Here is a 12,285-nt window from a genome sequence, read left to right as displayed (position 1 = left end):
TCCACCAATTAAATTTCTGTCCTATTAACTTAAATTTTGGAGAAGGAAAAGGTTCTGAGCCACAAAACCAGTGCAAACATATCTCAGCAGGTTAGGCTAATGGAAGTGACAAACTCTCAGTAACATTATGAATGTCCTCACACGCTGCTGAGAGGTAAAAACCAAAGCCTATATTTAGAGGTTTGTGGGTACTCAGTTCAGTTCTTCCCAAGCAAGAAGATCCAACTCATGATATCACATTTCAGTTTTAATAAGTAAGAATGTATTTGGTTCAAAGATTCAACTAAAAGTATTTAGAAAGAGTTTTATGAGCCTGATTTGAATAGACACTCTGTAACTTGGTGCTAGTGTCAAATTGCAGATGTAATCCTTTTTTTGCAGAAATCTCTGGTGTCTTGCTATAGCACCCCCTGACATCAGTGCCCCCAGTTTATTGTGCCAATAAATCATGATTGCTCAGCTGGAGAACATCCTCCACCAACATCCTCTGGTGAGGACACCACCTTTCCTGTGGAGCTTGGGTGGAAAGACAACAATCCACATTACAAAATCCAGACTGTGACAAAACACCTGTGATTCCAGTGGCAAGCTTTCCTTGGACACATAGCCTCTGAGAACAGTTTTCCTCAGACATAATCCTTTTCCACAACTGGAATCAGGGTTGGTTTCTGCCTTGGCTGTCTTCCCAAATCAAACTCAGAGATGCTAAATTTGAAAGTTTGTTTAAATGTTTGTTCTTGCTCTCACAGCAGTCCCTCTATATAGTCTACCAAAGCCACCATGCTAGTAAAACATTTATCTGCAGCAAACTTAATTTTTGTTCACTGTAATTGTTTTTGTAAAATGTTTTTGAGCTTTCCAAAGCCCTCTTCTGTTCTGCAAGTTGGGACCCATACATAAGGCACACCCTGCACCACAGAAAATTTTACAGGCAAAGAGAAATTCTTCCACTTACAAACACATGGAAAGAGGTCTGCATCTCCAAAATCTGATGTTATTTGTGCCTATAGGCAATAAACTCTGATAAAAAACTGATTCAATGGGGTCCTCTAAAAACAAACCCTTCCTGTGCTTCAGTTACTGCAGCATTTGAGAAGGCTCAAGTGTATAAAATGCCTTGAGATGCAGAGTTAAGAGATGGCATATTAGCCAGAGGCAAAGACATTAAGAATTATTTACAGAAGTTATGTAGCCACATAACTCTAAGTGTTTTACAGCTCTGGGCTGGTCCTTGTTGTATCTAGCATCTCAAACTGAGCTGCAATTTTAAGATATAATCATATATTGATATAATGATATATAAATCTTTTGTTCAGGATTTTTTTTTTACTCCTTGTATCTGTTATATTACACAGCCTACAAGTTTGAAAGCTGCATTTTGCTAACTAGAGCATGACTTCATAGACACAACTATTGGCCTCTTTTAATACAGTGCAGTGTAGAGGTGATTTTTAAGTCAAAGACAGTAGTGCCATTTCTACATTAACCTTTGATTGCACTGGAAAAAACACAAGTTTGGGACAAACACTAATAACAAACAGAGTTTCTGATAAAACCCAAATACTCCAGATAAACATTAAATCATTTGCTGAGGGAAAGCAAGCTACATCGTAAGGAGGGAGAGCTACAAACACCACTATGCCTTTCTGTGACTTCTGTTCTCCTAAGGTTTCCTCAGAGTTACACTGATCCTCATAACTATGGTGAAATCAAACTCATTTGATGCAACAGGATTGTGGTTGTGCACTAGCTGCAATCTTGCTATGGGCTCCTTTGTCCCTTGCTGAAGGATTAAGAAGATTTCATAGAGCTGCTTCCTGCCAGAATTGCTAAGAAGTCACTTCCAGCTACACACAAGGTGCTTTCCTATCCTTCCATTCCTTGGCATTCACCTCAGTGACTCACAAGGAAGGATTAAAGTTGTACTCTGGAAGCTCACTGAAAGCCAGAGTCTCCTTTTGTAAGCATAACTTTTCTGCAATTTCTCCAATTTGCTTCCTGTAACTGACTCTTGTTCCAAACAACATCAGAATGTTCCCTCTGGCTTGGACCAAAAAAGCATTCCTGGTCCAATGTTCAGTCACTGACCATGAGAGTTAGCAGGTGCCTGGAGAAGAGAATAAGAATGTGCAGTGCAGCTTAACCAGCTTAAGTCTGTTGACTCAGAGATTTTATTTCTGTGACTAAAAGGCTTTGGAAGATTTTTCTTCCATGGATTTGTCTGATTGCAGCATCACATAAGAGTAAGTTTAATGGTTTAAAAACATGCTGCTAAAAAATGCCTTCTTTTCAACTGATTCTCAACCTGTTATCTTCTGGTTTCATTGGACTAGTATTAGTTCTTAAATGGAAAGACTATTTTTTCCCTATTTATCACCTCTGTTCTATATATAATTTCAGATACTCCTCTTTCCCTTCAATGCCTTCAATTTCCTTTCTAGGATGACGAGTCACAATAAATCTACTCTTGTCTTGCAGTGAAAATGCTTCCTACCTTCAACCACCCTTGTCATTCTACAATTTTCCCATTCTGAGCACAGTCAAGTTTTCTCTCCTAACACACACACACAAATCTCAGGTTTTAACAAGTGGTGAATGAACTTCAGGTACCTTTAAAAAATGCTTTAGTGTGGTTTTGTTTAAAACACTTCACTTGCTTGAGATCCAAGAGTTCTTTTTCCCCTCCTGTGCTCACAGCAGAAACCCATGAATCCCACAACCAGATTGTCAGGTGAAATTCACAGTTATCCTCCCAGATAATGTCCTTCCCCTGTTCTCTGTCTTTCCCCTCATTTCCTCAAGTGCCGTTCAAACAACTCTGGTGGAAAAATGGCTCTGGTGATTCATGACAGTTAATTCCCACTCTGGTGAGGACCAAGGGAATTTTAGTTACTGCAAAAATCTTAATGCCTGCAAAGCAGCTGTATGGATATTTACGTGGAGGCACCTTCTTTCCACAGAGGATTTTTATTATTAAAATTTAAATCCATAATCTACAGGGATCTGAATCACAGCCAAAGTAATTAGAAAGACTTCTAGAGACTTTACTGACCTTTGCTTCTGACCTATAAGGAATCACAAAAGGTTGAACCAGCTGATGTCACCATTTCCCTGAATCACGCCTTGCATCTTAGAATCACAGAATAATGAGATTGGAAAATACCTCTAAGACCATCAACTGAACAATCTTGAAACAATAAACCTCACCAAAACTAAGACTGACAAGAAAATAATTCTTAAAAATATATCTTAGCAACCAGGAGACTGCTACACCTGTGTTATGCCAGTATCAGCACTAACTGAAACTCTGCTACCACAGATTATAAAATACTTTTGCAGGTTTCCAAATGCCCAGTCAAATCCCACAACAGAAACAGAAACTGTTCAGTTTAAGTGAATCTTTGAACATGTTTACAATAAGTTTTGCAAGCTTTAAACTTTTATGATGCCAGCACTTACAGCACTGATTTACAGTCTGACTCAAAGGAAGAATGCTCATGGTTGGCTCAGATAACATCCTCTTGCAGGTTTTCTTAGAGACAGGTGAAGATTACATAAGGCAAAATAATGGATGGAGAAATGGTGCATGACCACCTATTCATCTCATCCCTTGTTGTGCAAGTGCACCTTAAAGATTGTCCTTAGCTTCAGGCTCTTACTTGTACTTAGAAAAATCTCTTCCTGACAAATTCTAATCTAAACAGATGATGATAAGGAAAGACAGTTTATTTGACAGTTACTATCCAATAACTTAGTATCCCACAGTACTTTCTAAGCTATTCAGAATGGAAATGATTTCGAAATAAGAGACTTGTCCAAAGTTTGCCAAAGTCTAGACCCAAGTTCTGAGCACCGATCTGTCTGCACTGGTGGAAGGACAATAAACAACTTGACAGCACCAGAGATCATTAAGTAACTGTTATTAATATCTACATGTTAATATCTCTCTAGAAATTCCTTAAGCCCCCCTGGCCCTCATTATTTTATCTTCCTACTATTTTGTACTAGGAGATGGCAAACACACAAACTGGGAAGTGTACAAGGATATGGAGCTCACCTCTGCTGAGCTCTACCACAGCATAATATACCTAATAAAAAAACCAGAATGGCTGCTGGTTGTCTGCATCTTTCTTTGACTGTGCATTTTTAAAAGTTTAGTTTTTCCCTAACTATGAATTACAAAGGTAATCTACTTTGCAAATTATTTTAATGCTACAGAAAGGACAAATAAGCAAAGCCACAGATGAGCCTGTACTTTACATTCAGCCCTTTCCCACCTGCTGCCTGACCTGCAACAGGAGACAGTCTGACCATGGTCTGTGAAGGCAGAAACAGCAGAGGGAATGTGACACAAACCAACACAAAACACCAACTGGAGATTGGCAGTGCAGGAAAGCTGGCATGCAATCCCTTGGCTGAGGAATTCAGCTCAAAACTTCTGAGATCTATACAGCACCTTCCACACAGTCCTTCCTTGCAAGCACTCCCATCATAACCAGCCCATGAGCAGCAATTGTTCAATAAGGTATGTTCTTTGTACCTTGGGTCCTCCACTCCCTACAAAAAACTTCCCTCAGCCCAGCAAAGCTCTCTTTCCATCAGAATAGAGGTCGCTTACCCTTGAACAGACATCTTGCTCCAAACACAGACAGACTTTACTCAAAATCTACAAATCCTGCAGCTCTCCACTTACCTATCCAGAGTGTCCTGAGGCACTTTACTCCCTCCAGCTCTGCTGTTGACACTGCTGTTCTTGTTGGCAGTCATGGTCATTTCTGCTTCCTAGAAATGTGGATATCTGTGAGAAGAAAAGTCAATTAAGCTTCAGCAAGCCCAAATGACAATTAACTCCTTGAACTACTGTTCTGTGTAAAGGCAGAACTCCAGGTTGCTTTTCATTCTATAAAATGCAATCAGTGTAGTGATGAAGCTGAAAAACAAAACCCTTTACTGCTGCTATTGCACATCCACAGCCAAGTTTATCACAGCCCAGTGCTATAAATGGAAATAACTTATGAGAAGTAGGTGTGTGCTTCAGGTGCTGGCCTGTCTGATGAACAGAGCTTGATACTAAGTCCACAAAAGATCACAGGTTTGGTGTGGCTCTTCCATCCTTCAGAGTTTGTGGAGATCCCAGCAACAGCACTGTGTGATACTTTCAAACACCGTAGCTGTGGCTGGAAGTTTGACCACACCACAGCTATCCCAAGGAATTAAAAAAAAAAAAAAAGCTTTCTCACCTTTAAAGTGCAGCTCTATTATGGAAATATTTTCTAATAGTGAAATGATGAATTTTTGAATATAATTTTGAAATCTGCTTGTGATATAAAAATATCACAAGCAGTTTTCTCTATTGGCCTCAGGATTCTTTAAGTAAAGCTATCTTGGAACACTTTTAAAATCTCAGGTAATATAAAGAATCTTTATCAATTCCTAGCTGCTTTTTTAACTATTTGGTAATCCCAAAAACAGTGGACTTAATTTCAGCCCTGTGTATAAAGTTGTGTGCCCAAAAGATAGGTCTCACTTCTGAGACATTGCTGCACACTGGCAAAGGAACAGCCCAGTACCATTATTTATTTTGCCTTCATTCTGCTCTCTTAACAGCAATGTCATGCTGTGACTGAAGGGAGGACATGATGATATGAGTAAAGGCCAGGGTGTCATCCAAGGGATGCAAAAGCAGGAATCCCTAATATCATTGGGATATCATTAGCCCCTCCATTGACTATATCCCATGGTTCTTCAGTGTAAAGCACAGCTCTTAGTGGCCATTTCTTCTGTCATTGTAATCCCTTGAGAAATATTTTGCAAAATGAGGGAGGAACGTATTTTCATGTTGTGATACAATCCCTAAAATGCCAGCAGAGTCCCTTGAGAAAGAAAAGGAACAGTATTTACTCCACCTGATGCTACAGGAGTCATTCATGAAGGATTCTGTGGCTCTGCTGGCACCAGTCTGGGTGGTTTCTAAGATGCTGCTTAGTTTATAAACTAAAATATCTACCATGGTTTACAGCACTGCCACCCAGGGTCTGACCAGAACTACCAATTTTGACGACCATTAACAGCACAGCTAATGCAAAAATAAGGAGTGTTACGAAACTTCTTGTTTACTCAAACCCACAGGAAGTCCAGACTGCTTGAGAAGCCACTGTAATGTGATGCTGCAAAACAAGCTGGGGGCTGACAACACACAAAAATCCCTATACTAACAGACCTATCACAGTCAAGGGACATTCTCTAAACCACTTTATTCCAAGCAGTTCTGCCACATACACAGTCAGAAAATCTGCAGACTACAGCTCCAAAGGCAGAGTCAATCATGCTGACCACAAACTCCAGGTCTACTTGTCCTTCTCTGCTGCCTTGTATCCATTTTCCCAGATTAATCAGAGATTTTTTTTTTGCCCTGGTTGGTAACATTTTTTCTACACTGAAGCTCCCTAAATTCCTCCAGTGTCTCATTGTTATTGTTAGCGTTACATTATCAAGATTACAGGACTGTTACAGAACTGCCTGTTCCGACTGGAAAAGGGATTGCTTGGGACAAAAAAGGCAGCCTGCTAATGCTGGCCAAGCTTTCTAGGACTGTGCATTCCACAGAGAGTAAGCAGGTTTTTTTAATGTTTTCCACACACCAGTTCAATACTTCTGCTGTGTTAAACCTAAATCACTTTTTAACTCTTAATGTGAGAAAAATAAGAGAGATAAACACAGCGTAAGGAGAACAATAGCTGTTAGCATGCATGTGTAACATTAATTTTACAAGATCTGCTTTTTTGTTCAAGACAAAAATAAGCCCAAGAGACCCTCAAAAAGATGGGAGACTGATCTGACACATGAAAAAAATATAGTGTGCTTTTGTGCTGCTCGTTTTGAGAGTCCTCTTTTCCCAAACCCAAAATCAGAAGGGGGTGAGGAGGGAAGAAAAGTATGTCAAAGCTTGATAAAAATCATCATCATCAACATTTAAATTTATTTAATTTAAATGTTACATTTCAAAGCCTCCTTAAATGTCAGATAGAAAAAGTGGTTTGTTTTCAACTAAAGATAAATTGAGTTCCTAAAGACAATTTCTCAAGATATGTCAATTTACTGATGTAAGTGTGCTCCTTCCTATGCAGTTGAGACTATGATATATACGGTGATATCAACTGACTTTTCTATTCAATTTTCCTTTAAAGCTTATTTTGGATGAATATTTTAATGTAGGTGATGCTGGTATTGTCCCAGCATATGCAGAAAAAATGCAAACAACATGAACATGGCAGAAATTGTTCAACCATTTACAGAGGTGCCTGTAAGGAAAGACTTATATCACCCCAAAAAACTCACCTCCCCATCCACTAATCCACTTCATGCCAAAAATAAAGGGAAAAAATTAAACAGAGACAAAGAAACAAGAGAGAAAACCTAAACTAAGGAGAGAAAACCTAAAGTAAATGTTATTATCTAGAAAATTATCTTATAGCCTTCGAATGAGTCTGACAGCCTGCAAGTTTATTGAACCATTGTAGGGTGAGAATCACATCCCTTGGGCTTGGGTGAGAGCATTCCACATTACAGTATTTGCAAATTATTCTTCACAAAGCAATGGAAACCAAAATCTCTCAAGTATTGTGACATTCTGTTAAAAAAAAACCCCAAGAATAATTATGTCACACAGATTCTGCATTGTCTCATAAACCATCTAACAAACCTGCTCAAAAAATGCAGAATTCTGTTTTATTTGTAAATGTAAAGACTTCCTCTGAAACCCTTACTTAGACAGAATTTGTGCTTTGTTCCAGGCCCAGTTTTACTAATTTCACTAGGAGAGCTCTCAAATTGGCAATTTAATGAGCCCAAATGGTAGAATCATTATATCAATTTTGCCTGAAACCTCCACAAACCATTTATCAGGATCAAAAACTGAAGATGACAGGCAAATATGAGAAATTAGGTGATGGCAACATGGGATCTGCTGCTCATGCCAGGCAAGGGTTCAGCATCCTGACTAAAAAGGGCTGCTACAAAGTGGATGTTTCCTAAGAGATCTTTATCATTGCAAGAAGCTCCAGTGACAGAATATGGACCATTTTCCCCCCTGTTTATGGTATACTTAGACTTTTGAAATTAAACTGTAGCTTGAAGATGTTAATGGGGCACTGAAAGCCATCACACTTTGGGCTAATGAACAGCACAGCACCACTGAATGTCTAATTCCATCAGCGGGTGTTAGCAGGGGAGGGGTAAACCCTCTGCTCCTCCCCTCTGCAATTTAAAATTATTCTTAATTTCCTAGAGCATCCCAACACTTTGGAAGCACCCACTCTCAGTCCCACTACTGAAAAAGTGGAACCTTTTTCTTTTTTCACTAAAAGCTGTGAATGGGAGTGAGTTGAGGAGTGAGGCTTGGAGCAAGCCCCTGGAAAGTCAAAGCAACACAGAATGCTTAAATTGCTTTATAGCTTCAAGAAAACCTCCTGCTTTCTAATACACAGTGTCTATCAGTTAGCACATTCCAAGAACTGATGCCTTCCTCTCCTTCTGTGGAAGGTGAATATCATTGAACCCAGAAGAACAGTTTATATGTGGTGTCTGATGAATTGAGAAGGGAGCCTATGAATGTAGGTTCCCAAGCCCTCTCCTGGCATTATCACTATGCTTTGTAATCTACTTGAGATCTTGAGTCCTGATTGAGTTTTTCATGCAGATTACCTTCCCCTTGAAATTCCACTGATCTGGGATCTGGAAAATATGGGAAAATACTACTCCTTTGGTCTGCCCCACAGGGCAGAGACCTGGAGGCGTAACAGGAAGTCATAACAGGGAAGAACTGCAGGCTGCTAAAACAAACTCATGTTTTTGAAAAAATACAATAAATACAAACTTTCATAAATATATTTATAATAATTGATGTGCTTGCTTATTTTTCTCTTAACAGTAGCTGCAACAGAATGGCTTTAGCCATTAAGAAGTTAACACATTAATTTGCTTTTCTGAGTGCTTTAAGGGAGCTTGCCCACATGTCAAGAGGTATAGCACAGCTGAACTTTTGTTTAAGAGTTGCAGCCTGCTTTGTGGCAATTTGCCTACTCCCTTCCAGTAAAACAGATAATTATGTCCTTCCAGAACCACGTCAGTTCTGATGAACTAGAAAGCCCAGTAAAATGTTTCACGATTCCTGCCTTGAGAGGGCACCTGCAGAGACTCCTGAGAACATTGCTACCAGACTCCAGCAGGAATACCTGATCTCTGGACTGGGATTAACTCCACAGTCCCGTCCAAAATTTCCCTCCCTATAATCTACAGCCTGTTTTCAACCAAGTCAGGGACCAGTCTCTCTGCTAAGCTTTCACAGCTAGGTGGCAACTTTAATTCTAGCACAAACTTCCCCCTATAACCAGCAGGACTGGTGAACTTGGCTGCCATTGACCCTTGCAATGCCCAAACCGCCCTCTCAGCAGTTCAGTCCCCACTGAACTGAACTGGTATTACTGGGAAATAATAGATATTACAGCACTTACTGGAGGGGAAAGAAGTTACCCTTCCAGGCACTCTGCCTAAAGCAAAGACAGCTCTCCACGCACCCTTCACCCTCCTTTCCTGTTTTTCTGCCACCTAAAATGCTTTTCCTTTTTCTGATGTTCTTTCCTATTTGGTACCTTTATTCTGTCTTCCTCACCCTACTTTATCTTCTTATTACTTAATTTATCTTCTCTCAAGCTATTCTTCTCCTGCCCCCTTAACTGAAATGGGCAGTACCTTGTAGAGAGAACAGACCTGACTTGAAATACACTGCAGTCCAAACCTGATGCCTGAACTAGGTAAAAACTTGGGGCTAAGCTCCTCCATTACCCTTAGCAATCCTAGGGCAATCACAGCTTCCAAATGGAAGGAAAACAACGTGACAATCAAGGAAGAAATTTAGAGAAGGAGGCATGAACCAAAAATACGTCTGTTATTGAACCAGAAATTAGTCTTTCCCTGTGTAGGCTAAAGTAAAGGTTTGGGTTTGGAAAAATACATTGACTATTCCAAGCTTAAATATCTTGATTTGAGATACCAGGGTAGAAAGGGTCTACTTAGAAACTATGCCCAACATATATCACAATTCTTTGGTATTATTCTTCCTTTTTCCTTTCCCTTCATCCTCAGGATTTTAGCATAAAAACAACCATTTTAGTCTCAGGAGCTCACCTGTTCCTTACTCCTCAGTGAAGTCATAATGCTCTAATAGCAACATCAACACCATTTGCACAATAATGAATTGCTTCTTGTGACACAAAAAACAAATTATAAATTTGCTAAGGAATGAGAGTTGGGTAGCTTTGAGGAACAAAGATTCTTTTTCATTAATATCTCTTGTGTCACAAAGGATACAATAAATGAGAAAATAGAGAGAGATGAGAAATAGAGATGACAAAACGTCCTTTGGTATTTCCCACAGGGTGTGACCAGTCCCTAAAAACATCCCAATGCAATTCTCAGAGTGAACAAACAAAGACAAAAGTCTTAGTAAGTCTTAGAAGGAACTTCTCAGTTGAGCTGACACCCATGACTGAACGCCCCTCACAGCAAGGCTGACTGACAAAGTCTGCCAGACAGTTGAGAAACATCCTGGCTTTGCAACTGCTGTAAGTTTTGATTTGTTAGAGCATCATCTGAGGCAAAACATGGGTCACAGCCATCCTACAGAGCAAGCTGCTGTGCCCAGAGTTGTCAGCACACCTCCATTCCTGACTGTCAGGCACACGTGGCTCCCTCTCAGAGCCCTGCTAGAATAAGAATTGTAAAATTATTGGCAGTTATAGGCCTTGCAAAGTGTTGTAATGATACGTGATGGGAGGAAGGGCAATCATCTGTGGATACTTCAGTAAGGTCAAGAGCTGACCTGTGGAGATACCATGAATCTCCTTCTAGTTAGATCACTGTGTGTTAGTGACTGTTCTAAGCCAGTATCTCCCAGAAACAGGTCCTGTCCATGATAGCCAAGCTGGAAGTGCTAGTGCTTCCAGTGAAGAAAGTACTAATTTGCATGGACTGTCTCAATATGATGATATGAAGGCACTCTGGGAGGATGAGGTATGGGCTGGAGACCTCATGGATGCAAGAGGAAAACACTGGCCAAAGTTGTCTTGGCTTGTACAAAGCTATGAGAACAACATTGGGTCAGTCTCTTTAGCTCTTGGCAGTTACCCAGGGAATCTGTAGAAAGGCACACAAAAGATTTCAATTCCCCTAGAGAGGATCTTAGCTCCCCTGTATCCAAAGCACATCCAGAAGTGAACCTGGACACAGGCATTAGCAGCAACAAATGGGATGGCAACTAAGTCCATTGTTTGTATTAGGGATTTGTGCAGGAACCTTTCAGGAAGTTCTCTGCTTACATTTAGAAATTATGTTCTTGCACTTAAGGCAACATCTGCAGGATGCAGAAGCTCTGAGCTGTGTTGGAGCTCTGACATGGATTTCAGCCACAGTCCTAGGAAACCTGTTTAGAGGTAAGATCTGCAAATTCAGTGCCAGAGATTAAAGCCCACCACCCACATTCTGGTATCTGGTTGAATGGCCCATTTTCTCAAAGGTACTCCTAATTTTCCTACTACCTCAGGAATCTATCCAAACATCACTGCTGTACAGAGATGGAGGCTTAAAACTGGCTTGATTTGAGGTAATGAGGAGCTCTCTCATGCACAGTGGCTTTCCAATTCGGGTTCCCTTCGTGTCTATGAACACCTTGGCTACCACCTCCCTCTCCTTCAAACTCTACATGTCCCAAGCCAAAAGAAACAAACCCAAGTCCCCTGTGCTCCCAGGATGATAAACTGCAATGAGGTGTGAGCAGCCTGACTGAAAGGTGCAGTCCATGCCCTGCCCAAGTTCCCACCTCAGAAACCTAAGTAAAGAATTATCAGAGAGAAGCATGAAGCCAGAAAAATGAGTGAATCCCAACCTCCCTCCTAGCTGCTGAAAGAGGGTGTATGCAAAAGAACAAGCAGAGAGGAGGGGTGAGGTCCAGGCAAACATCAGAAGAGTTCAAGACTGGTAGAGTAAAGGTGAGGTGATGGATAGCTAACATACTATGAGAAAAACACAAATGGGAAACAAGAAAGTGAAGAGATTTTTTAGAAATACAAAAGGGCAATAAGAAACCCCAAGTGGGGAGAGAAATACAGCCCCCTTCTTCCCCTCCACAATGGGAACACACTCTGTGTCCCCCAGAGAAAGCAGCCCAACTTTCCTCAAGCTCCAGGATGTTTTCATTCCATGGCTAAAATCTTCCTCAGGGAATAAACC

General features: G+C 40.5%; 1 protein-coding gene across 7 annotated transcripts in view; it reads right to left on the bottom strand.

The window, feature by feature from the left end:
- Positions 1-12,285, bottom strand: part of DENND2B (DENN domain containing 2B) — a 153,329-nt gene that overhangs the window by 82,717 nt on the left and 58,327 nt on the right. For all 7 annotated transcript variants that reach the window (XM_059848887.1, XM_059848886.1, XM_059848891.1 and 4 more), the window contains one exon: positions 4,694-4,798. In XM_059848887.1, the coding sequence (XP_059704870.1) occupies positions 4,694-4,773 (80 nt within the window). In that variant the 5' untranslated portion in view covers positions 4,774-4,798. The remainder of the gene's footprint in view (positions 1-4,693; positions 4,799-12,285) is intronic.

Source organism: Haemorhous mexicanus, chromosome 6 (genome assembly GCF_027477595.1).
Source record: "Haemorhous mexicanus isolate bHaeMex1 chromosome 6, bHaeMex1.pri, whole genome shotgun sequence".
Taxonomy (NCBI): domain Eukaryota; kingdom Metazoa; phylum Chordata; class Aves; order Passeriformes; family Fringillidae; genus Haemorhous; species Haemorhous mexicanus.
The sequence above is the reverse complement of the archived record's forward strand: the minus strand, read 5'-3'. Positions and strand labels throughout refer to the sequence as shown.